Source organism: Ammospiza nelsoni, chromosome 6, assembly GCF_027579445.1.
Source record: "Ammospiza nelsoni isolate bAmmNel1 chromosome 6, bAmmNel1.pri, whole genome shotgun sequence".
Lineage (NCBI taxonomy): Eukaryota > Metazoa > Chordata > Aves > Passeriformes > Passerellidae > Ammospiza > Ammospiza nelsoni.
This window is the reverse complement of record NC_080638.1, coordinates 18,379,661-18,406,587: the sequence shown is the minus strand read 5'-3', so window position 1 is coordinate 18,406,587 and position 26,927 is coordinate 18,379,661. Positions and strand designations below refer to the sequence as shown.

The 26,927-nt window shown below is 54.7% G+C and overlaps 2 protein-coding genes across 3 annotated transcripts in view; one reads left to right on the top strand and one right to left on the bottom strand.

Moving 5' to 3' along the window:
• TNNI2 (troponin I2, fast skeletal type) overlaps positions 1-26,927 on the top strand; it is a 422,570-nt gene that overhangs the window by 300,348 nt on the left and 95,295 nt on the right. The window lies entirely within an intron of this gene.
• Positions 4,226-26,927, bottom strand: part of DUSP8 (dual specificity phosphatase 8) — a 40,589-nt gene continuing 17,887 nt past the window's right edge. The window contains exons 3-7 of one of the 2 annotated variants that reach the window (XM_059474203.1): positions 23,834-23,972; positions 7,288-7,454; positions 6,016-6,175; positions 5,705-5,828; positions 4,226-5,318 (exon numbers count right to left, since the gene is read on the bottom strand). In XM_059474203.1, the coding sequence (XP_059330186.1) occupies positions 4,226-5,318; positions 5,705-5,828; positions 6,016-6,175; positions 7,288-7,454; positions 23,834-23,972 (1,683 nt within the window). Of the gene's footprint in view, positions 5,319-5,704; positions 5,829-6,015; positions 6,176-7,287; positions 7,455-14,689; positions 15,001-23,833; positions 23,973-26,927 lie in introns of those variants that run through there. The other variant, XM_059474204.1, reaches the window with a different exon arrangement.

Below are 26,927 nucleotides of genomic sequence, written 5' to 3'. Positions count from 1 at the left end.
TGGGTGCCTTTATATGCTTAGGAAGCACCTCCCTCCAGCTCCTCTGACAAGGGTTTGCCTCCTGAGGCTTGGGGCAGCCGGGAGTCAGCCACAGCCGGGCTGCGGGGAGCAGAGAGAAGGTGAGATGGGGCCTTGCTTTTATTCACAACAGAGAAACAAAGAGCAACATACAAAGAGTAAGAAGCAAAAAAGTACAGAATCATAACCATAATAATCATAATAATAATCATAAATACTCAAATCTATCATTCATAGATTGCAATGACAACACTGATAGCTTATTATCATTAGTATTAAGAATGGGAGGGGAAAGGGGACAGCAGGAGGGGTTTCTGAGGGGCATTGTCTCCTAAGGGGCAAATGTAACAGGGATGGACATCCAAAGAAACAAGCAGACAAAGGGAAGGGCTGGAAAAGCAGCAGGGGCTGGGGGTGCTGCTGCTGAGGCCAGGGACGAGCCTGCTCTGACCCAAGCCTCTGGCTCAGTGTTGCCAACCTGGTCACTGCCCTCCTGCCAGCTTTGCTCAGCTGGACAGAGGTGGCCGGGAGGCTCAGCCCTGAGGACAGGCAGAGGCTGGAGGGAAAGGAGCAAAATGTCCTTTTAGTCTGAAGGAGAGCTGTGATTTGCTCAGTCCTTCATGTGGTGGTAAGTGCAGGCATTGCCATCGGATACTCAGCAGCTTTGTTGGTTCCTCCCTTGAAAGAAGAGACCTTTCCTCTCCTCTGCTCACACTTCCACCTCTGTAGGTCCCTACAAATGAATGCACCCTCATCAGATCGGCATGGAAATGTGATTTTTGGTTCCAGTGAGGCTTTGGGACGGGTCAGCTGGCTGTGACAGCCCACAAAAAAGAATTGGCTGAACAGATGATGTGGAGGATTACCACCCAGCACATCTGTCCTCATGACAATTTACAGCTCTCTGACTCATGGACAAAGTGGTTCATTAGACAGAGTTTGATTTAAAAAAATTAAGTTAATTGCATGCCACTTGGTGACCCTGATGGCTTTGGATCAGGATGGGCAGGAGACACTTGGGCAGGGCTGCTCCATCAAGGCTTATTTTCTGGATATAGACTTAAAATATTGTATATATGAGGGTTTCTGATGCACATGCCCAATGTGTAAAGGAGAGGGATGAATGCAAAGGCTGCAGAGGTGGGTCATGAATATCTATGATCTACAAATCTTAAAATATACTTATCTTTGTTCTGGTTTCAGAGAAGAGAGGAGTCCACAGTGTGTAAAACCTCAAACAAGTCTCAGAAGCATCCAGGCGATGGCAGAGTGTAGATGACAAAAAGCAAACCACTGCCTCTTTGCAGACATTCAGGGTCTCATTTGCAAAATGCTCCCTCTCCTTCCTGACTTCAGGTCAGCAGCTCCATCTGCTTTTTTGTGCTTGCAACACTCTGTGTCACTTAACAGGAGGAATTAGATGGGAGCTTGCTAGTGCTTTGTCTCATCTCCCCACCTGGTTTTGGCCACCTGTTGTCCTTTCTATTACATCCCTTGGGAAGCCATTTAACCTCTCTCCATTGCTCAAAGCTACACCAGCTCCTGCCAGCAACTTGCCTGACCTGAGCTCAGTAAGTCCATGCTGGCACCAACCCTGGAGGGCCATGGGATGGGCAGGGACTGAGTGCTACGGGGCAGAGATCAGCAGACAATCACCACTGGCATGCTTGGGAAGAGACGCCACCACTGAGGCCAGAGAAGGGGAAGGAGGACCAGACTCCTTGGACAGGAGGCAGGTGACACTAACACTATGCCCAGCGAGGAGGCACCAGAGGAAGGATGAAGCCTTCTTCTTCTCCCTCCTTGGACTTGACACTGATGCCTACTTAGGACAGCCTGCTGCAAGTGGAGCTCCTGAAATAGCTGCCTGGCTCATGGGGTGGACCTAAATGCCTTCTGGAGTCTAGAAAGGGAGTTTAGGCAATAGTGTCATCACTGCTTCATGATGAGAAGAGAGCAATGTTCAGGTTGGCAACACTGAGCAGGTTTGAGGTGGTTGCTGGAGGCAGTGATGGGTGGTGGTAGGCTTTTCAGGACTGACTCTGAGATCTCTCACTCTCATCCAAAGTGATGTGGGGAGAGGAGCAGGTGGTCCCTGGCTCTCCATCCACCTCCATCCCTCCCTGCCACACTGTGGGGAACCACCCAGGAGCATCTGGGGGTCCCCAGCATCTCACCAAAGAGCTCCATGGAAAAGCAGAAAAACTAAAGCCAGAAGAGAGCAAGGAGTCTCCAGGGAGACTTGCCTCAACTGCAAACACAGAGGTGGCTGAGGAAGCGACGAGCTGAAGCGAGCAGCCCCTCCTCGTGTGATTGCAGCTCCTCACGCCTCTGCTTTATGTTCAGTTTTAAACCTGAGATCATTTGGTTTTGTCACGGGTAGTTTGATTTAAATATAGAAACGAATGACAAGAGGAGGAATAAGGGAAAGGGAGAGAAACCATGTGGACCCAGAAAAGAAAAAGAAAACAACACTCCAAGGATGACACAGGACACAGACATGCACGAACACAGACCCCTGAGGTATCAGCTTTGCAAACTAGTGCGAGACAAAGGAGAAAGCGAAGAGAGCTGCAGGGAGAGATGTGCTTTGCAGTGGAGGCAGCTCAGTGCCTCCAGCTTCAGAAAGCAGCTTCTCAGAAATCCTGACATTGGGGTTTGGGGGCAAGAGCTTGGCCTCCCACCAGATGGGAGGAAGCAGCCAACCATCTCCAAAAATAAGTCACTTGTGGCCCTCCATGTGCTTGCAGAGCTTCATGTCTGGACAGCTTATCATCCGCTGGATGGAGGGGAGCTGGCCTGGAGGGCAACAGGACCGGGAGAGTCCTGGCACCGGCAAACGTGCTGCCCCTGAGTTTCTCAGGTGTGAAACAAAGGATGTGGGAAGCCAAAAGAACTGCCGCCCCCAAAGGCAGAGTGGTGCCCATACCTCCCAAGCAAGGTAGCTGAGGTGAGGGGGAGCTGAAGGGCTGGAGCAGGCAGGCAAGAACCTCCCAACAAGAAATCCCAACTACCACCAGCCTCCCATCCCTCCCTCTGCTGTGGCAGCTTCCGACGCCTTCCCCACGCAGCTGGAGGTGACATCCTGCAGCCTTCCATCCACTTCAGGTGACTCCCACCTCTCCCCCTCCAGCAAGGATGGGCAGCCAAAAGGAGGGGAGGGGAAGAGAGGGGGTATGACTGGGATTGCGTGACGGCCAGGATGGGGACAATGCCTAGGACGGGGTGATGGCTGGGACGGTGGTAATGGCTGGGATGGAGATGAGGAGAAACAAACAGAGACCAAGGTGGGAAGAAGAGGCAGCAGCTTCCAGAAGAATTTTCTGGCTCAGTTTGTGTCAAAAGAAGGTTTTATGGTTTGCTTGTTTACTTGTTCATTTCTAGAAAAAGTGCCCAGAAGAGTCTCCTGTCCCCTTGTTGGTATGCCCAGAGAGAAGGGGTGAAATCTATGTTGTGGACATTAACTATAGAAGGAGCCACAGGCCTCAGATATTGCTTAGAAACTCGTATTTCAGATTTAAATACCATATACAGTAAAAATAGAGCTGAAAGTACCACCCCACATTGTCTGCAAATCATTGCCAGAATGAACAGCTTCAATAAATTAAAAACAAAACAAAAAAATTGAAATATTATTTACGTCTCAATAAAAATTGCAGTAAAACCATTTACCTTTTCTTTTGTGTGTGTGTTTTCGGGTTTTTTTTCTTTATATTATATATAATATATATTTATATATGTATAGGGCTGCTCCAGTGCAGCATTTTTAGGATACTTAGCCAGAGAAACACAGCGGAGCATGCTTAGTGCACCAGGGTGCAGGGAAGGGGCAGCTGTGGTCCCCCCTCCAGGTGCTGTGCCCCATCACCACAGCCAAAACTGCAATCCCTGCCACTTCCCCAGCTCTTCCCACTTGAGTTTTAGGCCCGAATTTTGAGTGTGGGGTCTCTGAGGGCTGGGGCGCCCTGGGGATGGGCGGGGAAGGACCAGGGTGAGTGCAGGAGGGACACTAAGCATCCGCCGCTATGTTTCCCGACTCTGGAAAGACTCGTCCACCTTCGCTTCGGTTTCAGCGCTTGCGCTCCCGAAAATGCACGCGCAAGTATAAATACACCCCCGAGCCCACCGCCCCCCTTCCCGCTCCCCCCGGCTTAAATATCCCCCCTCCCCAGCCCCGTCCCAGGTCTCCAGGCACCCCGGATGAGTGTCAGGACACCTCGATGATCTCCATGCTGCCCGAAAAGCTGGACTGTTTGCTGATTTTGCCCAGCTCTTCCCGAGCCCTGCCCTCCGACATGGTCTCCTCGAATTCCATCTGGCAGCTCCTTCGCTTGAATTGCTTCTCGGCGCCGGCCTCCTCATGCCAGCTGTGCCGCCCGTCCCGCGGCTCGGCCCGCGCCTTGTCCCTCAGTCTGATCTCGCACCCGGCCGCCGCTGCGCCGCAGCCGAACGGCGGCGGGTACGGGCCGGCGCTGGCAAACAGGCCCCCGCCCGTGCTGCCGCCAGCGCTGCCGGAGTCCTTGCCGAAGTACCAGCCAGCCTCGCCCGAGGCAGCGCTGGGGGACTCCAGGTGCACCCCGCTCCAGGCATTGGTGGCGGCGCCGGGCGCGGCGGGCGGCTGGCCGAGCCGCGGGGGCAGCCCGTCCTCGGCGCCGGGGCTCTTGCGCGTGGCGCAGGTCCCGCCGACGTTGAGGCTGAGCCCGTGGGCCGGCGAGCCCGCTGCGTGCCGGTGCTTCCGCCGCTGCCTCACCTTGGCCTCCAGCAGCAGCTCGGGCCCCGTGGGCCGGTCAGGGCTGTCCGCCCCTGGGGAGAAGGGGCTCAGGCTGCCCGAGCCCGAGGGGCTGTCCAGCTTGCAGAGTTTGGGGGCTTCCCCAGGTCCAGGGGGGCCAGGGGGGTCCTGTCGCAGGCCGGGGGAGTAGGCGGACTTGATGTCCAGGGAGAAGGAGCGCTTCAGGCGGTTGGTGTCCTGGATGCGCTCGGAGGAGAGGTGCAGGCCATTGAGCCCCTGCTGCAAGCTGGTGGGTGACAGGACCTTTGGGGTCCCGCCCTGCCGCTCGGGGTCACTGGTGGGGGACGCCGAGCCGGTGCTCCTCGGCACATCCTCGGCCTTCTCTGAGGTAGGTGTTGGGGGATGCCGGCTGCTCTCAGCCACCTCTGCCGGGTCCTGCTGCGCGTCCCCCTCGCTCCAGTCGCCCTTGGACTTCAGGGCCTTGAGGAGCTTCAGGCTCCTCTCGTACTCCAGGAGCTGGCCCAGGAAGTTGAAGTTAGGCGAGATGGATGGGCGACGGTCCTTAACAAACCTGCCGAGAGGCACAGACAGCCCCATTGGTGCTTGGTCCTTCAGCGGGCAACCCCTCCTCTCTCAGCCTCTTTAGGGAGAAGAGGCATCATCAAGAACCTTCTGACCAGACCCTCCAAAGAAAAGGATCTTGGGGAATCACGGGGCCTTGAGATGTCTGAGGATTAGAGCTGGGACTGCCTCCCTACTCCCTTTTACCACTCCCAACCATTCCTTGTTGCATGCATTTTATGATGGGAGGTTTGGTTTGGTTTTACTGGGACCCAACCAAGGCAAGACAGAGCTTCAAGGAGCCCTGACCCTCTCCTTCTGGGCTTAGCCTGCTTTCCTTCCCTGGAGTGAAGCATACTGGCATAACCCCCCCAGTACCCTCAGGAGAAAACTCACCTGTAAGCATCATCTGATGACATACCCATGGTCTTCATGATGTAGGCGATGGCAATGGTGGCTGACCGGGAGATCCCAGCCAAGCAGTGCACAATCACCTGGCAGCTGGACACCTTAGCTTTGTCTGGAGCATGGCAGAGGAAACAGAGAGAACAATGATGGTGAGCAAAATGGTTCCAGCCTCCCTCCCCAAGCCCCAGCCCCTTTGTGTGACAGGACAACAGTTGCTGCGAGCAAGACCAGGGAGGACAGAAGAGTTCAGGTTGTGAAGGCTGAGAATTGGAGGGTCTGCAACCATAAGAAAAGCTCACCAATGAATTCAATGGACTTGTCCAGCCAGGGAAGCAGCTTCTCACAGTAGTTGTCATTGACAGGAATGCGCATGAAGTGACTATCACAGATGAAGTCTGGCTTGGGACAGGAGTTGCTGGCATTTAGGACATAGCTTATCCCATTCTGTGTCATCAGGTCCTGGTGGGAAAGAAGCCATCAAATGATCAGCTGAGTTCAGCCCTCACCATGTACTGAAGGTCTGTCTTGCCATGCACGCTCCCTGCCTTTTCCCATCCCAGCATTTTCTCCTGTGGGTCTCCTAGTGCTGCCTTGGCCTAGTTGATGATAATACAGCAGAGATCAGCTGAAAAGATTGTATCAATTTAGATGACACAGGTTTCAACCTCAGCAGATCTTTATTTTGGTCTAAGTAAAGTGAGCAAGGCCAAAGACACCTGGAAAGGGGTTCCAGAGGGAAAAACCCAACAACCCCAGTATGAGAGAAATAGGAAAATACAAGAAAAAGAAAATAGCAAAAACTCTGTCTGAACACTGTGAATGTATCAGCTGAGGGAGAAAGGAGACATCTCACCAACAGGCTGGAGTGAGTCACTGGTAGCACCCTACATTAACCAGTGTGGCCAGAAGATGCTCTATCCATAGACAACTGTGAGGCCTTGTGTGGGCAATGCTTCTCTTCTCCAGCACGTGGCCACATTGTGGGGACGGCAGAAAACAGTTCCAAAACATGGACAAAACCCTCCAAGGAGGTAGGGAGGGAAGAAACCATCGATTTCCCTGCCTGGCATTGGCTGCTCAAGATTTTGGCCCCAGGATTTCAGCCCTGTGTCTCCAGTGGCCCATTCCTGCCCTTCCAGCAGGCTTGATGGAGCCAGTCCAGCTCCCAGGCTCACATTCTTGTCATTTTTTTCTTTCCTTTCCTTCTACTCCCTGTACATAATTTCTCTCTCCCTCCTTTCTGTCTCCAACTCCAGTCTGGTGTCATGGTCTCCCTCCCTCCTTGCCTGCCATGGATGAGGACGCCTGGCTGGCTCCCTCATGGCTGCAGTAGGCAGATGCTTGGCAGCACTTTATCTACAATTCCTCTTTCTTTCTTCTCATCATTACTTTTCCTTTAAACAAAATTCCTTCCCTGGTGTGACATCACAGCACAGCCTTTCTGGCGCCTTTTAAAGGGCACTGTGCGGTCTTCCCACTGGGAAGGAGAGGAATCCTTAACACCTTCACCCCTCTGCATGACAGGGGTCCCCAGTGGGACAGGGCAGAGTGTCCCCTCAAGAGGGCTGTACCTTGTTCAGGACATCCTTCTGGGAGCCCAGGTAGAGATGTGGCAGGATGCGCGTGGGGCCAACGTTGGCCACAGGCAAGCACGGCTGGGAGATGCTCATCGGCAGGATGGCAGCTGGCTTCCCCTCACAGAGCCCTGGGAAGCAGGAGGAGAAGGTGGCAAAGCCTCCTGTGGAGAAAATGAGGACATTGAGCTTGGAGCAGTACAGCTGAGGTCATCAGTAGCTGGCATCCCAAGGCCTGGGGACAAAGTGGGGATAACCCTGCAGCCCTGAGAACAGAGCCTCCAGGGGCAAGCAGCCACCAGCCACCACCAACCAGTGCACATACATTGTGATGGCCATGACATGCACACAGAAAGGAATGGAGAACCAGCTCTGACTTCTCCCTGTCACAGCTGGATATTAATGCACATGTGAGGCATCTCACACCCTCTCCAATGAAGTTGGCTCTTCTCAACTTCATTCAGACAAATAACAGGAAGAGACAGTCCTTTTCTTGGCTCTCTACTATTCTGAGGACAGGATCACCTTCTGATACCAAAATCCATCAGGGCAGGATGACAACAAGCCAACCCACTGAGACACAAAGCTCCTGGGGCCTGGGAGGTCAGCCCAAACCTTTCTGCACTGGCTACACACACATCATGATTTCTGAGAGACACCCCCTCTGCCCAGCCCTGCCAAGCCCATGATTTCTGACACACCATGGTGCCATAATGCTACTTGCAGGCCACTGCTGTTTCTCATGCTCTGATCTTGCTGAATGTGGCAGCAAGCAGTGTCCAGTTTACTGAACTGGGCTGTTGGGCAGTCACACTCAGCCTGAGCATCTTGAAACCCAGTGTTGAAAGAAAACCCCCAGTTGAGGTTGCAGTAGCTGGCATGTGACAGCCAGACGTATTGTCACAGTGTCTGCCATGGTCAAAAGCCTGAGAGCCAGTCCTGAAAGCTGGAGCAGGGCTGCAAGCCTTGCCCTGCTTGCACAGCAGGCAGCAAGGAGAGCTGGAAAACTCCCAGTGCTGTTGCATGTCCTGCACAGTTGCATAAGACCACTGATCCTGATTTGCTCTCACTTGCTGATCCTACACTCCAGGACAGAGCCAGGTCTGGCTGGCAGTGGCCTAATTCCACTCCCCTCCAGCTGAGGACATCTGGGTGGCAGCTTCATGCAATGGAGAGGAGCTTGAGTCATATCTGCCTCAAGTCTCCCTTGAGGTTTTCCCAGTTATGTGAATGAGCAGATGCAGCTTGACATCACCCAAAGGGCAGAGAGTACTTGGGGGCTTGAGTGCCTTTGACTGTCAAAGGGACCAGTATGCTCCCACAAGATCCTTCTGAAAGCCCAAGTCTCCGGACTGAGCACCCTGAGAATCCCTGGCCCATCTCCACAGCTTAACAAGACCTTTTAACAAGCCAGTCCCTCTCCCCTTTGGAAGCAGGGCAGCCTTGGCATATTCTCAGTTCACCTTCTCCAGCACTTTGGCAACATTTCTGCTGATCCTCCTGGAGCACCCTTCTGGCTGCTGGTGTGGCACCCACACTCTAGAGAGGCATGACTGGTGCTGCAGACAACTCATCTGACATGTTTGTGAGATGAAGGTGATGGAGAAGCCAAAGCAGTGCACAAAATCATGCTCACACCACTTGGTAACATCCAAAGTCCTCCATCACACTCCATCTCAGCATGTCCTGGTGTCAGCTCCCACTGGCCTAAGGAAAAGGCGTCGTTCAACAAACCTCTTTCCTCCCCTCTGTTTTCTTGTCTGGCAGCTAACACACCTCCCAGCTTTAAAACCCAGTAAAGACAGGAGGGGTAGAGTTAAAGCACCTTATCTTTTCCAGCACTTCTTTTTCTCTTGCTCCCTCCGAAATGACATCACCCCTCAACTGGGACATTAAATCAGAGCAAAAGCAGGAGGCCCAGCACAGGTGTAGCATAGCTCTGGTTACTGCTCATCCCTGCACTGTGGCCCCATTGCCAAGGGCTGTCCATCGCTAGCCAGAGCTCTGCATGGACACACGTGACCTCCCTGCTTTGCCCCGTGCTGATGCCTGGGGGATGCTGGGGCAGAAACCCTTGGGAAGTGTTTCCTTCAGCTGCCCCTAGAGAAGCCTGCAGCACTTGAGCTTGAGTGGGGCACAGATCTGACCCTGGGCTTGTGTGAAACAATGTGGGAATTTTTCTTGAAGGAACACCACACGTTTTTGGGGAGTAGGGTGCCAGGGATCAGTGCCTGCTCTGGTCCATAGGTGCCCAGCCTCTTGCACCCACTCACATCCATCAGGAGCTGCCCAGGGCAGTGGATGGGTCTGTATGGCTCTTTAAGGTGATCTCATAGTTCAAGCAGGTCAGGGCATGCTGCTCTCTGCCCATTGCCTGTGCCCACCACACTCAGCTGGCAGCAGATCCTCTGCCTGGGGAAATCCAGGCAGGAGCTAAGGGGGCTGTGAAGCAGGCAGGGATGTCTGGAGAGTGGCAGCAGCACCCTCAGCTGCAGTGCCTACCTGGGCAGGTTGCCACAACTGGAGGATGCTGGCACCTGAAATGATGCCCATAGCTGAGCTCACTTGTCCTAAGCAAAGCCTCAGCCCAGTGTCTGGGAGTCCAGGCATGCTCCCAGTCCCCCTGTCCTCATCTCCCCCATACTTGCAGCTGCTGAGGGCAGTCTGGGCTTGGGGGAAACCCTAGAGATGGGGCCAGGTACTTGACACCATCCCAACATGGAAGTGACGCTCACCCCACCCTGCAGCGGCTGCTCCCGCGTGCCTTTCATTTTTAGAAAGTGAAGCAGCTCTTCAAACAATCCCAAAGGCAGTGAATGTCCCTGGCTGGGCTCCAACTGATACTTGGGCTTTCCTCCCCTCTATGCCCCAGGCCATGGATCCCAGGTTTTGCTGGCAGAGAGCAGCAGAGCACAATGAGGTGAGGAGCCAGGGTAGCACCAGTTCTAACCTTTCCTCTTTTATTCACAATGCTCAGGCCAGGAGCACCATTTATCTTGGCACGTGTGGAATCAAGCCTAGGAAGGATTTGTATCTGTCATGGAGTGGGTGTTTGGGGATCTCTGGTTTCTTTCGGATGCTCCCCCACCCTGGTGAGGGCTTGTTGGGTAGAAGCTGGTCCTTGTATGGCACAGCCCAGTGAGCTGCTCCTGGTTCCAGCATGGAGGGCTCTCAAAATCATTCTCTGGAAAAAACACTGCCTGCCTCCTACTGCAATTACCTGAGGCAGAAATGATGCCCAGGAAGAGAAGTGGGAACTGGAAGGGAAGGGAACCAGAACAAAAGTGGGGACGCTTTCACTGCTGCTGCTGAAAATGGAGGAAAGAGGAGCCAAGAACCAGCATCAGACCAGTTCTAGGAGGTCTAGAAAGTGAAAATCACCCTCCTGCAAGTGACAATCACACTGAGGCACAGGGTGTTGCAGCAACTTAGTGCCAGAAGAGTGCAACAACTGGGAACTTGTATCTCCCTCCCTTCCACCTCTTGCTGTGTCCTGCAGAGACCCCTCTGGCCCAGCCCCCAGCCCTGCTCTGCATGGCCCTTCTGTCAAACAGAGGAGAGGAGAAAACACCACAACTTCTCCCCTATCCCCATCTCTGCCAGGCCCTCCCCTCTGCACATTTTCCAGCTGAGCATCTATGATAACCACCAGTGAAACTGGATTTATTGTGAGAACAGATGCTGCAGAGGGAAGGCAAAGAGCCTGGCAATCTCCCCGAGCCTGTCCATCAGGCTGGGGGAAGATGCCAGCAGCATCTTTGAGCAGGCTCCTGTGGTACCTGCACTGCTGCAGCTGTTGGGAGCTGTGTGACTCCTCCCCTCCAGCAGCAAAGGGCACAGGGAGGAGGCTCTGCCCTCTGCCAGGCCCTGCACCAGTGCCTGCCTACGGCTGCAACCAAAGGGAACAAAAACAGACAGGGAAGGAGATTACAAGATGTAAAGACAGAGATGTTGCACTCCTGAGCTGGGACCCTGACACAGCTGGGGAAGTTTCCACTGCCCTGGCTGTCACCTTCAGCTGGTTTCTGGGGACTTCCTAGTCATAGCTGGGTCACTGACACCTGTGAGTTGCACTGTGCCCTTCTCTGCCAAGGCTGGACAGCAGTGGTGGTGCAGAGAAGGTGACACAGAGGGTGACAAAGTCCTGGCTAGGGACAGGGATGTGGTGTGGCATTATTTTCTTCTGGTGGTAAGCCTTAGCTTTAGGGATTTACAATCCATTTACAATCCATGCATGAGATGCTAACAGAGACACTGCTGAGGATAAAAGGAAGGTGTGGGACACATGAAGCATGGACATCCCAGCTCCCTGTTGTTTCCTGTGTCCTTCCCTGCACTGAGGCCATCTTTTTAGGCTGGAGGTGTAAAGTGGAGCTGGGGCTTGAGAAACCTCTCACACCTTGCTCTGATGGCTGCACTCTGCACATTCATCTCCAGCCCCATGGACTCACCACCTCCTTCAGAGGCCTCTGAAAAAACCCAGCAGCTCTGGCTTTAGTGCTGTGCCCCGCTGACAGCAAAAAGCTGCAAAAGAGCTACCTAGGGCACCTGCCTCACCCCAAAACTGCTCTTTAAGAGAGCCACACGCCTCTTGAACACCCCCAGCCCCATGAGTCTCATAGAAGCTCCCCTAGAGAGACACCGAGCAGCATGTCCTATTCAGCAGCCTCCTCTATGCATTGCAGGCTCAAAGATCCCCACCAAGATACAGGGAAGAGGTGACATGTCACAACTGCTGTGCCATCAGTTTGTGGTAGCAAGGAGGAGGGGATCCAGAGCTGGAAATCCTCCTGGGGCCAGCAGCTGCCACCCCCCACTCCTCACCTCCAGCTGTCACACCGGAAGCTAGAAGGAGACCTGCAGGGCTATTAAAGATGTGTTTTACAGCCCACCCTCATGGCTGCAATAATTTGAGTTGGAGAGCAGCAGCCGGAGCTGTTCAGAGAGCGGCTCCCCAAGCAGCTGCCAGAGGTTTTGCGGCAGCCCGCAGCCTCACCAAGGAGCTTCGCGCCCGTGCCTGTGCTGAGACCCTCTGCCCCGCTAGAGCTCCCGGCAGCTGAGGGGGCTGAGGGAGGCCAGGCTCTGCCCAGCTCTCATTAAAATGCCTGTGGTGGCTGGGAGCTGCTGCCAGGGCGGCACGTGGCAAGGAGCAGCGGGGCATGCAAGCGAGCACGCGCCTCGGCTTGCTGCTGGAGCAGCCGCCACGCCGGCATGGCTCCCTCATCACTGCGTTGTCTTGGTGGCCAGGGTGGTGCCTGGATACCCCCTCTCCATCAGCCCAGCCCCTCGGGGGACATGCTGCTCCCAGCACTCTGAACCATCCATCCCCAAGTGTTTGTTAAAGCACCTTGCTGAACTGAGGTACAGCAGGAGATGACAAGAGCTGGGGGGACCTGAAAAACCCCAGCCCTCACCTGCTTTATGCTCAGCTTGCTTATGACAATGAGCCTTAGTCCTCGGCCGAGCATCTCTGCCGCAGGTTGAATTGAAGGACAGAAAATGGAGGAGCCTGGCAGGCTGCACATCAACCCCCAGAGCCGCTGGGAAAATCCCTCTTTGCAAACGCCATCTCCCTGGCTCTCGTGCTGGGAGGGAGCCTGTTGGAGCCGGCAGCTAAACCGGGCGGGATGATGAAACACTGCTTACTGCCACCCTTACTCACTGTGCTCCAGGGAGCTCCGGGGCTTTGTCAGCATTTCCTGCTGCCTGGGATGTGTCTGAATTTTCCCCCTGCCTCCATCCTCACTGTTTCCCCGGGTACTGTAGTTCCCTTTGATTCAGCCCATCCTCCCAGCAATGCCTGATGTGGACACAGCCCATTTGCTTGCGCATCCTTCCCACAAGCCTGGTGAAATCCTGGCGCTCCGCAGCCTGCCCAGCTTGCCCTCTCCTGGCCGATGCTCTTTCGTGTCCCCCCATCTCAGTGCATTGGAGAGAGATGTCCAGTTTTCAACCAGTCTCTTTTTCCACTCCCCCAGTCCCCTGCCCAGATTTTACCATCCCCTCATTTGGCACAAAATTTCATCACCCCACTGTTGGCTCGTTTCTGGTTTTTTTTTTTCTCCCAGGCAGTGGGGATGAGAAAGCTGATGAATCAGCCCTATTATGGATTCATGTGCATTCCCTGTTTCCCCAACGGTCACCCCGAACAGCCTCTGTCCATCTGCTGCTACAGTGCCCTGCTGCCTCCCAACCTGTGCCAGCCCCCCATGCCTTGCAGGCTGGTTCCAGAGCCTGCTCCCATTCTCCCAAAGAAACAGAAAACATCTTTAAAAAAATGAAAAGCAGCAGAAAGGAAGCCCTCCGCCTACACAACCACGGACACACTCCTCGAGCTGTTGAGCTTGATTTTCCTCTGGTGACTGTGCCTGCTTTGGACCAGCCTTACTCGTTCTAAGTAAAGAAAAATGTGTCATTTCCAGGAGTGACTTATTACTAATGACACCATCACTGGGTTATGTGCTTCATGCCACAAAAACCTGTCAGGCACTTTTAGCAGCCTCCCATTTTAAGTGGTGATGGAGGGGAAGTTGCTTGATTCAACCCTTCGGTAATCTAGGTCATCCCAGGCTCGGCATATTTTTAAGCTGCTCCAGTTAATATCCCCTTCCTCCGCGTGCCCTTCACCCTGTCACTGGGGGGTGTAAGCACTGCAAAACCCCTTTCTGAAAGAAACCACCCAAGATGGGTAGGCAGGGCAGCGCCGGGGAAGTGAAATGGCTCCGGCGGGCAGTGCCTGTGTGCGGGCAGCAGCGCAGCGCTCTGAGCCGATGGCCCCTTGTTCTCCGCGCCGTCCTCGCCCGTCCTTGCCCCGAGCCCTCTCCTCTGCCCGGTGCCCCCCCGCCCCCGTAACCGAGGGCGCAGAGATGCTGGCGGCAGATCCTCCTGGCTCCCGCAGCTTTCCCCCTTCCCTTCTCCGCTCCGTCCGCGCCCTCGCCCAGCTCGTCCGGACGGCGAAGGGTTCCGGGGAGCCCGGAGCGGTGCCCGCGGCCAGGCGGTCTCACCGGCCCCCGCTCGGGTGCGAGGGCTGCCTAGCGCCGGGGCCGCTGCAGATGCTTCTGCCCGCTGCAGGCACCCGCTCACCTGCCTGAAGGGGCTGCCCTCTCCGCGCAGCTCCCGAGCCAGCCCGGCCGCCTCCGTCGGCGCTGCGCGCATCGCCCCTAGCTGGGGACCGGCCATGGCTCCGCTCCGCTCCCCTCCGCACGCTCCCCGCTCGCTTCCATCTCCCCGCTCGCCAGCTGCCTGCGCTCTTTGTACGGCCAGCACCGCGCTCCGCTCCCCGCCGGCCGCCCGGCAAAGGCGATCTCCGGCCCCCGGGCAAAGCAGGGCTCCGGCGGCGCAGCCCCCTCTTCCCGCTCCGTCCCCATCGGAAGGAAAGCCGCCGGGCCGGCTGACAAACCTCTCTTGTCCCTGCTCTCCTTCATCCTCCGCACCCTTATTTTCAGCTTCATCTGCCCCTCGCGCATGTCTGTCCAGAACTGGTCCTCGGAGGGAGCAATCATTACATCCACGGGCATCCAGGCAGCTGGGCTGCGGCTCGCGGGGGCACCTCTCACCGTCGCCAAACAACAGCTGGCGGGCAAACAAAATACTAAAAAAACCAAAAAAGCGCCCCTGCAGCAGAGCAATGCCAGCCTCCCCCCGGCTCCAGCCTTCAGGCTGAAAAAATAAAAACCATTAAAAAAAAGCCGAGCGGGGTAGGGGGGCTCGGCGTAGCCCCCTTTCCCCGGCCGCCCCCCTCTTCGCCGCCCGCTGCAGCCCGAGTGAGCTCAGCCCGGGAGCAGCCGCCCCATCCGCCGCCGCGCTCGCTGCGCGCCCGTACCGCGCTCATAGCTAACGGGTCAGGCATGCGGCCGCATTCCTTACTCAGCACACAGACACGCAGCACAACGCCGGGCTGACATATGCTTCGCTCCCCGCTTAAAGGCGCAACCGCGATTTTCTCGCCTGCCCAAAGCCCCCCGCAGCGGGAGAAGGATCGCAGCACCGCGCCGGCTCTGGCCCCGCGCAGCTAATACGGGCACGGCAACGCGGTGGGAGGAAGCTCATGCCCACACCTCATTTTAGCACCTGCCGGGGCGGTGTGCGATCAAACCCTCACAACGAAGGGGGGATGCAGCACCGCACTCCATCCCGGCTCCCTGCTGCTCCACGTACCGTAAAGGAACCCCACGGCTGCACCCTCTCCCCACAGCGGCTCCTGGCAGGACCAGCGTGCACCCCCTGGGCGAGGTTTAACTCTGAACCCCAGCACCAGCAAGGGCAATGCCATGATCTCAAATTCCCAAGAGGGAAACTGAGTCACAAAAGATTAAATAACTTCTCCGGGGCTCTTTGGTGCAGGGCAGAGCTGGGGACGAGATAGCAGGTCCCTAATGACGAGCTCATCTTGTCCCTTAATGTCTCCACTGAGAGCATCACCCAGGAGGATGCCCATCCTGAAGTGGTCCCAAACAGCTGACGATGAATGGGTCCCAACAGCTGGCAGGAAAAGGGGCTGCTGGCACTGGGCTGCTCACACCTGTGCGTGGCCATGTCAGATGGGGTTATCTGCCCGGTCCCAGCAAAGCAGGACCATGCTCTGGAGGAAATGTACCCTCTGCCAAAGCCTCCTCACGTGCAAAACTCCAGCAAGAGGGGACATGTGGGAATAGCCCTTCCTGGTCTCACTGGGGGTCTATCCATCTCTAGGGGCTTCTGAAGCAGGTGGGGAGTGATGTATTTTCTTCTTTGCATTTGTTCTGCGGGAGAAAATTACTTGTCCCCCGCTTCCCACCCGCAGAACTGCTTAATACATCTCCACACAGCTCCTTACGAGTTTATTGCTCTGAGCCCAGGCCTCCAGAAAATCATTCAGGATTATAGTAAGCGGGGGAGAGAAGGGGGGGCATGTATTGTGCCTTTGAAAATCTGAAGCTTTATGGGCTGAAAAACCCCAGGCTGAGCCATATGTGAGTGACTTCAGTGTTTTTCCTTTGAATGACATCACATGAGATGAGGTCATTGGCATTAACTAAGTGCTGTCTCCTCCCCCCCACCCCGAGCGGAGCCAGCCTCCTAACGAGCCTTGTTGTTGTAACAAATATGGTTTGATTATTATCAGATGTAGGTCAGAGGTTGGATAAAATTCAAAGCGTGCTCCAACTAGGCTGGAAGAGAGAAGCAGCCTTCCCCCACAAGCCATGCTCGGGAAGTGACGACCACAGCACGTCCTCAGGGGGATCTGTGGTCCCCCACATTTGCCACCACTGTCACTACAAGGGAGGGCGCATGATGCTGGTGGCCAGTGCCAACGCCTGCCAGGGATGGAGATCCCTCAGTGTCCCACTGCCACTGCCCCAGCAGAGCTCTACCCCTGTTGGTGGGTGATCCAGCTGTGACATGCTCCAGTGGCTGTGGCTGGGGGTCTACTGGGGGGACCTAGTCACTCTCCTGGGGTCACCGGGCAGTGGCAGTGAGCAAGGGGGATGCTGCAGGAAGCATGTAGTGAATTAGGGGGTGCAATACTCAACCTGCCCCTGACCCAGAGATGCGCAAACAAAATTTGCCTTTTCTCACTGCCCCTCTGGTTGTCCATCTCCCTCCATCTCCAAGAGCCCTGGGCATAAGTTATTTTGGTAATGCCAGTGTCCTTCATGATATGTTTGGACTGAGACTTCAGTTCAGAGCTCCTGGGAGCACCAGATGGGAAGCTGGGCATGACACCACCAAGTAGAGCTCAATGCAGGAGGCTTACCAGTGTCCCACACCCCTCAATCCTCAGCAAAAGACAAGCAAGCACAGATAGCCAGCAGCCCCTTTCCTCCTCCAGTGTGAAGCCCAGCCACATGGAGATGCCACCTGCAGCCACCATTCCCCAGGCAGCATCCTCCTCTCTGCTCTCTCTCCATTTCTGCACTCTTCTGCCAAAACCAGTATAGGGTTGGCACCTGGGGCAGGGGGCAGCTGGCAAGCAGAGAGATAAAAGGCAACATCCATAGTGCAGAAATACATTCCATTTATCAGCTGCTGCTCCTTGTCCCTTTTTCCCAGGTGCTCCTCCTGGCCAGGATGTCACCCATCCTGCCTCCAGCCCCTATTTATCAGACAAGAGGTGCATCACCCAAGGAGAGATGCCCAGCCTAGTCAGCCTCACTTCACTCTCATTGCCACAGCACGCACTGGAAAAACATCTGCTGCAATGGGTTGCAGAGACTCATGTAATCCTCCTGCAAGAGCAGGAAGCACGATGAGTCCCTGTCCAGCACCTACACACCCTGTCAGGACAGTGCCTATAGCCTGGCACAAGCCCAGCTGGGCAGGGCCAGCAGTTCCTCTCTCAACCCAGCACTGGGACCTGGTAATAATTGCCAGTGACGACCTTTTGCAAGCATGCAGCACAGGCCCAGGGACAAGGGAGAGGCGGATGAGGGGAGGCAGATTTCTCAAAAGGAAGGAAACTGTAACTGGGCAGTGGCCCCTGCCCATCAGGATCTCTTACTGGGGAAGTTGCCTTCCTCCCCTTGACCTTCCAGAAATGAGAAATGAAATTACACAGAAGTTTTCCAAGGCATAGCAATCAGAGGGCTGCTCTTCCCTACGCCCCTTCTCCTCTGTCCCACTTTGCCTTTGACCCTTTTGCTTGCCTTTTCTGGGTCCAATGGTTAAAAAACACAGCCAGAGGGGGAGGGGAAGCTCCTCAGGGTAATTATAGAATCGGGAAAACAAGTTGTCTGACGACAGCGTTGCTAAACAGGGAGGTTTAGAGCATAGGTCTGGAATACAATCAGCCCTGCACATACGTGACCTGGCTTAACCCCTCCCAGGGATGCAGGCACTGCTCCCGCCGGGCCCAAAGCCTCCCAGGCATCTCCTGCTTGGGCTCAGCATGAGAAGGGGGCACCTTACTCTGCCTCTGTGCCTTGAACTGAGACTGGGAGCACTCCCCAGGGCACCCACCAGGCTGGGTGTCTGAAGCTGGATGCCAGCACCCACTGAAGAGGGTCTAGAGGGCAAGAACACACAGTCCTGCCCTGGCTAAAGTGGTCCCAGATGGCTTTGCTGTAGGAAAGGAAGCAACTCCTCCAGGGATGTTTTGCATGAGAGAAAGGGAGGTTCAGAGAGTTACCTAAACCTCCAGGATTGTAAAAATCACAAACCCTGGTATTCCCATTAGATTTTTAAAAAAATGCTTTTCCCTATCAGAGTACTACCTCCAGTCCTCTGAACAGTGATAAGAAAAACATCACCAGAGGTAATCCCCATGCACCTCACCACCTACAGCCTGAAGAAAAGATGGATGGAAGCCCCTGCACAGCCCTTCTTACCCTTCTTCCATTCCTGACCATCATGTGGGCAATTTTACATGAAGAACAACCAGAATCCCCATTCACATTATTCACAAAGCTGGTTCTTCAAAACTCCCAAGTCTGGGAAAAGCAAGAAATTGAGAGTCCTTGGGAAGCTCTTTTTCCTGTCCCATCCCACTTCCATACCCTCCTTATTCATACCCACACTCCTGCCAGCTGAGCATCTGCTTCTTTGGGTTCATCACAGTATGCTGTGGGATGGAGATGGCCACAGGTGGACAGAGGTGCTTGCAGGAGGTTCAGAGACAGTAATGAGACTTGAAGAAAAACCTTGTAGGTACATCTGATGGATTCATGCCAGTAAGTCCCCAAGTGCTCTTAGACATTACAGCCTGAGGGTACCTGAAATAACCCTAATGTCTGACCACCTTCAGGCCCATGTACTGAGCAGAGGCTCTGCTGGAGTCAGGGGACAAAACCCACCAGCTAGTGCATTCTGCACATGCTTTGTCTCCAGCAGACACACTGACAGCCCAAACTCAACAGGTGAAATTGTGATGCTGTGCAGAGTGGGTGATGAGGAATGTGACCATCAAATCACCAGGTCCTGCCTCCCCACTCCCATCAGACATCTTGTGACTGATAAACCCTGAGATTTGCTAACCTGGTTAGAGCATCGTGCTAGTGACACCCATGGGTTTGAGGGTTTGATTCCTGTGTGGGTAATTCACTTAGAGTTGGACTTGATACTTGTGGGTCCCTTCCAACTCAGAATATTCTGTGATTCTGTAACCATTGTGTGGGTATGTGGGGTATTTTCTTCCTTAGGTTTTAGTTTATTCTTTTTCCTCACATTGAGTTTATAAAGATACCTCAGTCCTGGTTGTGGATCTTGCTAAGCTTTTACCTTCAGGATATGCCATGACAACCTTTGGATGCACAGGCTGCCATTCCAGCCTCTGAGACCGGACTGAAGGCAAGCCCCCTCTGCTCTGCCCTGCCTCTGCCCTGCTTTCTTTCACACCTGCCTAGCTTGGCTTTTTTCATTCATCTTTTCATTCTCCAGCCCAATATGTTTCAAGAGGAGCAGGCAGCAAGGGAATGTGTAGCTGGCATGTGGCTTCTCACCAACACGACACGAGAAAGCATTACAGAATTTTCAGCCAAGGATGAGCAAAGCCATGTTCAGTCACCCTGATGTTTAACCTCTTTTTAGTGCTGTCCCTATACAGAAAAAAAAAAAGTGTTTTTTCTTTCCTTCTTTCATTCCCCCCCCCCCCCTTTTTTTTTTTTAATTAAAATAATCTATCTCTGAGTCCTTGTTTCTAAAATAATTCCAGCCAGTGCTTCAGTGCTAAACCCACTCATGCCTGGGCAGCCCAAGTCAGCTCCTGCAATGGAAATCCCCTTTCCTTTCTCACTACTTCTTTTTGCCTGCGGCAAAGTCACCTGTCTTTGGTAGATTCCCCAAAATCCCCAAAATCTCAGCCCCCACCCAGATGACTGCAGCCGTGCTGGAGGGCCATGGCACGGCCGGGCTGGAGAGCCTGGGTCACGGCCAGCCTGCTCGCTGAGGAGGATGGCGAGTGAAGGGCTGGGAGGGATTTGTCGCTGATGATATTGTTACATTCTTTCCGAATCCTGGGAGTAAACAGACGCTCCAAATTTAGAAAGAACAGGACTGGAAAATTTAAACATTCCTTGAAGAATTGGTACAAAAGCGGGGGGAGGGGGGGTGCTGAAGATGATCTCACAGGCGCTCCCGAGCCAGATGAAAAGCTCATGACTGGAGCTCAGAACGCAGTTGAGGGGCCTGTTTCAGGTCGGAGTGTGATACCGCAGCGGAGAAGCTCCCCCAGCACATGGAACTGAGCAAAAAGAGCCTCTGTCAAGCAAGGGGGGTGTCCCAAGCCCCGCAGCCCAGGCTGTGGGGCTGCCACTGCAGGCCACTCTGCCATCCTGGTTTTATCTCCAGCTGGCACACGGCTTCCAGTGCGGGAGAGAGGAGCCCGGTGCTCAGCTAAGGACCAGGAGCAGGGACAGGATGGGTGGCTGAGCATCACCTGGACCAGCATCCCAAGCCCTCAGCTGTCGCTTTTAGCCACTGAATAGGAGCAGAAGAAAATCTCCACACTGCCCACTGCAGCTGGACAAATGGAGAGGAGCTGGTGAAGCTCAGCACCCAGCAGCACACAGGGCTCTGGACAGGCTCCCATAGCAGAGCTGGCACATGGGAGCTGTCAGGGAGCAATGGAGCCAGACTGCTGCTGCTGCTCCTGCTTCATAAGCAGATAATGCCTCTTAATAAAAACCAAGCGGGTGGTTACAAGATGGGAAGAATAAGGGGAGGAATTACAAAGGGGAAGAATAAGGGAGGAAAAATATAGCAAAATAAAAAAAAAAAGGGAAAAAAAGGAAAAAAAGAACAGAAAAAAAAGCAAAAAAGCAAGGGTTTGTGCTGAAGTAAACAAAGGTTAAAGAACAGTCAGGCTCCTGCAGGAATAGCAGAGCTGGGCTGGGAGGGAGGGGGCATTACGTAATGCAGGAAAAATGTTGGCTCCATTCAGTTTTCCACCACTTCATGTGATGTCAGGAAAACCATATAAATCAACAGTCTTTCTGCTCCCACGGATGGAGGGCAGCAAGCAGCACTATTTATACTTACACAATTAAAAAAAAAAAAAAAAAGAAAAAAGAAGAGAAGCTGATGATTTCCAAGATTGGGAATAATTGACTCAGATTCTTCCCTGCCAGCCACTGGAATCGCTGCTTCTGGGCTGTTAACCCTTGAGGAGTCCCTGGCACCAGTCCTGCCAGCCCCATCTCCCCTGTCCTCACCCATCAGCCTCCATCAGCTGCTTCAAGGGTCAGAAGGTTGCTGGCCTGGAGGTGAGCAGGAACAGCCAAGCCTGCTGTTTGCATGAGATGGGGACATGCAGGCACAGATCCCTGCATCTGTTGGGGCTGAGAGAGCTGAGAGGGGCAGCACAGAGGGGCTCTGCAGGGCTGCCACACTGAACTGGGGATCCTCAGGACAGCTTCCCTGAGGTAATGGCACCCACTGAGGGACAGGCTGAAATGTTCCCAATTTTGGGATTGCCAACTCACTGGGATCACAAAGCACCTCCAAGGAGAACTCAGGCACTTCTTCTGAAACACCAAATGGGTTGGGGCAGGACAAGGGGCTTGAGGCCAGAAGGGACAGACCAAGGGGTTAAACCCCACAAGGGCAAGGGTTCAGAATCAGGCCCACTCACACATCCTGCCCCAGCCCCCCAAGCACTCCAGAGCTGTCTCTACACCAGCCCACTGCTGCCCACAGCACAGGCAGGAGGAAGCTGTGGCTGTCAGCAAGCGTGCCCAGCCTCTCCTGGATGCTCTGCACAGCCATTCCAGTCATGGTTTCCATGTGAAACACGCCACCATGACCCAGTGTTCCACATTTCAGCTCCAGCTTTTCCCCCTGCTGGTGGCCCGTGTTCCACGTGAGGCTGAGGCCCTGCTGCGCTTTTCATTTGGGAGGCTTGAGCTTTGCTTGGTGCCTAGCACACCCACACTCCTGCTTGGGGCTCCTGCAGCCCAGGAGGATGGAGATGGCTGTCCTGATGATGGAGGAGGTGTGTGCCCAAGTGGGGGGCAGCAGGTTTGCTGGCAGAGGTTTGCTGGTGGCATGCTGATGGCTGAGGGGGTGGCACGCTGCTGGAGCGTGCTGTGCATGCAGCTGGGGGTCACTGGCACTATGAGGCTACCCCAGGCCTTAAGGCAGGAAAAGGCTCCAGGGTTTTCAGGGACACCTCACACAGCCCTGGACAGCTCCAGGAGCACTCGGTGTGGGGAGCAGGGGTTTGCAGCCAGCCCCCAGCTCTGCTCCTCATCCAGCCCTGGGAAAGGGGTGCCAGGGTGACACCACCAAGGCTATTTCCTGACCCATCCCCATGACTAAGCAGGTTCCTTCCCAGATGCAACTGAATCTACCACTTCCTTCTCCTGCACCACATGCCAAGCTGTGCCCTAGTTTATACCATGGCGACCTTGGAATCGCAGGCACAGCTACTGAGGCAGGGCAGGGACTGCCACAGCCAGCTCAGGGAGGCCTCCTCCAGCACTGGCCTCAGCAGAGCTCCTGCAACCCAGGCCACAATAATTAGCTTGAATATGATTTTGTGTAGTCCCTGCTTGGTTTGTTGGTAGAACCCGGGGCCAGGGGGTTTAATCCTGCTGTTTCTCTGCTCTGTTCTCCCCCCATCACAATGCAGCTGCTCTAAATAAACAGCACTTACCCCTGCCTTGCATGGGCAGGGCGCCCTGAATGCCACTTGCCCGTGCTACCTTCCCCCCACAATTACCCTTCCCCAGCATCTGTCACTCTGTGGGAGTGGCAGTTCCCTGCATCCCTGTGGTGTCCTGGGGCACAGAGGTTGGGACCATCTGCCTCAGCCCCAATGCCCACACATGAGGACAGGCTTGAGGGACAGAGGTGATTCCCATCTCTGTGCTTCTGAGCTCAGTGGGACTGCGGGGCTGCACAGGGCAGTGCCTGCCCACCCATCCATGGGCAGAAAGCTCAAAGGCAGGCATCCATCAGGGCAGATGCCTGGCTGTCCCAGCCAAGGGGAATCAAAGGCATCTTCAGCTCTCCCTCAGGCAGTTCCCTGCCTCTCTCTTCTCCTCTCTGTTGGGCTGGAGCTTTTCATTCATCAGTCACCTGCCTCACTGCAGAAGGGCTGTAATTAGGGCAGCACGTGCCTCCTCCTGCTTGCACATTTTTGCCCAGAGAGCATCATCTCCAGCAGACCCTGACTCACTCAGAGATGACCCTCTGCCCCTGCCATCCTTCTCCTTTCCAGTACATCCGTGGATTTCTTCTCCTGCCCTCCCTTTAACAGCAGCAAGAGGGAGCAGAGTGCCTGAACCGGGTCTGTTCCTTGGCACACTGACCAGGGACGAAGCAACACAGGGATGGGAGAACAAAGGGCAGCTTTTGGATGGCTGGATCCATGCCACCACAGCTCCTCTGTACCCTCCTCTTTCATTCACCCTGGCTGGTGGTGAGATGGACAGTGCAAGGAACGAGGGCATGGGGAAGACCCAGTGATGCCAGCGTGGGCTGAGCCTCCTCAGCCTGCATGCAGGGCTGCCTTCCTCCACCACAGCCACGGGTGGCCAGGGCAGCGGGTGCACATGGACACAGCTCCGTTACTCCAGGCTAAGGGCATGAGTGCCCCTAGAGATGCAGTGGTACCCAGGGCTCCTACCTGTGAGGATGGAGACGCTGTGGAAGCAGCTGTCCAGCTTGCCCAGGAGGATGGAGAGGAAGCTGTCAGCAGCCAAGCCGGTGACGTCCCGCGTGCTCTGGTCGTAGACCACCACGTCCTGGTGGTCCTCCGCCTCCACCTGCAGGAGAGCGGCAAAAAACGGGGCATCAGAGAAATGGGCTGAGCACTGGGGATTCCACAGCACTGTGGGAAGCAAAGCTGAATTTAGTGGTCACACAAGCAGGAAATTCCAGCTCCACACCATTTCCACAAGCTGGTTTTGACCACCAAATGGAGTGTCCAGCCAGGCTGGGACTCTGCTCCATGGCTGCAGGTGAATGTGTCAGTAGAGGTGCCCATTGCCACACTCACCAACTACAAGTGCTTTTGAGCATCCTACCCAAAAGAGGGTCACTCCTCCCCATCACCCACCCTTAGCTTGCTGTTACTTAACTGCATCCCAGAAATCACCACAACTTCTTCCACCACTTCCTCCCCAGCCAACTTTTGCCCTCAGATACTCCTCCTCAGCTTGGTGTCATAGGGACAGGAACACAGGGATTTGGGAATGGTTCTGCAGGCAGGGATGCTCCCAACACAGCCCTAGTGCTGTGGCTGGAGTCCGAGGGGGCTGGATCAACAGCTCCTCAGGGCTCAGCCTGGGGACACCTTGCCACTACATGTCACCCCAAACCTGCAGATCATGCCTAAGGGCTGAAGGAAAGGGAAAATCTCATATATTACTTCGTGGATGTTCCAGGTGATGTGCTTTCTTCCTTTTGTAATGTGTGCTGGGGCCTGCACACTGCAGGGATAAACTGGGAAGAGCAGAAGGAGCTCCTGGGCTGCTCTCATGTGATTTTACATACCACAAACTGCAGCTAGCTGCCTGCCACTGCAGGGATAAACTGGGGCAGGTGAGATGGTGGGCTAACCTGCAGGCACGCCTGGTGATGACTGGATTGCAATGAGAGCACTCAAGGCACAGACAGATACTCCCACACCTACCTGAAGGTCCGTGCACCAAAAAGAGATAAAAATCCTCACAGAGGCATAGCTCAGCTCATCTGCCGAAGAGCTGGGTGTAGGGCACACACCTGCCCTGAGAGCACCTGGCCCTTCCAGCCGGCAGGGTAAGGCACATCCATCGCGAGAGGAGGGAGAGGCAGCAGCAAGCAGGGAAGGAGGGAATGTGTGCAAGCTGCTCTCTTCTCAGCAGCTAGTGCTGGAGCTGCCCATTGGCCACCCTGTGCCAAGCCCTCTCCAAAATGTCTTTAGGAGACCACTTGAACAAGGTACCACTCATGGACACCCTCCTCGTTTTGCCGTCTTACTGCCAAGCCCTATCTCACCACCAGAGCAGATTCGCTCGGGGTTGCTGTTATTATTAATGCTGCTTTCCCACCCTGCTGCAGGTGCTTCCCTGCTCAGCAACGTGAGCACCATCCAAATGAAGCTGCAGGGAGCACTGGTTTAGCTGAGCTCATCAGATCTCTGCGCCGCAGCGGAAGGACAGCCCCGCAGCAGCAGGAATCCCCGTCGGGGCGCCACGCACAGCTGTGCTCCAGGAGGGGCTCACAGGACACACCTGTCCCCAGCCCGGCACAGGCACTGCAAGGCAAAACCGGCCCCACGGCTCAGCAGCATGACAGGAGGCATGAAAGGGCAGCAAAAGAGGGAAAAGGACATGGGAATTCTAAAATAAGACACTGAAAAATGACTGGAGCCACCTGAGATAAACCAGATAAGGATCTACTCCAGCATCTTTTCCTCAGCCAATCCTGACGCAGGACTTTTGTGGGAGGTCATCCAAGCACAGCTGGAGGGAAACACGCTGGCTGTCAAGCAGGTTCAGAACGGGGAACCTACCAGTCTTCAGCAGCTGCCTAGCCCTTCAAGGCTCCCTAGCACATCCCAAAGACCCAGGTCCCACCCTGAAGCCCTATGCCAGCAAAAACATCTTTCCCCAAAAGCACAGTGAGGCAGGAACCCCTCTGCAGTGGGGCAGGGGCTCATCCCAGCTGCACAGTACAGGCTGAGGAGGCTGCAGGAGAGATACCAGCTCTGGCTGAGCAGCATTATCCCACAATAGGATTTAGTGTTTCCTCCACATGGGCAGGCTTTGTTTGGGCCATTACTGCAGGGTTGCTGCGCGACAGCAGAGATGTGCAACACGGTTTACATCTTATTAAAGTTATAAGGTTTCACTCAATGCAAATGCCAAACAAGTGCTGGCCTCTCATGGCCTGGCTGCAGAAAATAAATACCTGGCTTGCTGGGGTGAGGATACCTGCAGGAAAGTCCTGAGGAGTTCTCATGGAGCATACAAGGATGCACTGGCATCCCAGCTCCTCACCACAAAGGGAAATAAGACACAGACATTTAATCAAGCACATGGGTCTCCCATTAATCTCATGCCCTCCTGAAACGCCCCATCTATGGCTTTAAACATAGGGAGGCTAAAAGCTAACTGGGCAGAGGAAGGTAAAGCTGAAGAGATGTGCCATACTAGATTCCTGCTTCTGCCAGATGCTGGCATAGGACAGGGACATAGTTGAAAACAGAGGTATTCTTCTGAGAAGCAACACTTTCACGGGGATTGCTGTCATCCCAAAATTGCTGAAAGTACAGTTCAGGTAATGCCTGAACACCAGGCATCACCTTCCAAACAGGGTCCCCACATCCATCTAGCAAGGGACAGGAGGGCCAAGATGAAGCAAGTCTTTTGGCTCCAGATAGATACTGAGTGGGGCTTGCAAACCCATGCACACCTTTGAAAAGCTGCTGGCCCACTCCAGTGCTGGAGGTGCCCCAGAGCAGCTCCCCAAGAACAAACCTCCTCCCTGCTAAAATCCTGGCTGGAGGGATATGACCAGCCAGGAGCCAGGACCAGCAGCTCCAACCAAACCCCAGCTGAGAGCATCGATTCATTCACTGCCTTTGTGCCAAGCCCTGTGCCGCCCATCACTGTCCCCACTCTGGCTGGAGGTAACTCCCACATGGACACCAGTCCCCAGCACTGCGTGGTTAACACAGCTTGGGTCCCAGCTCTGTCTCTCCCCAGCTGCCAAGCAGGGATAACGATGCTCTACAG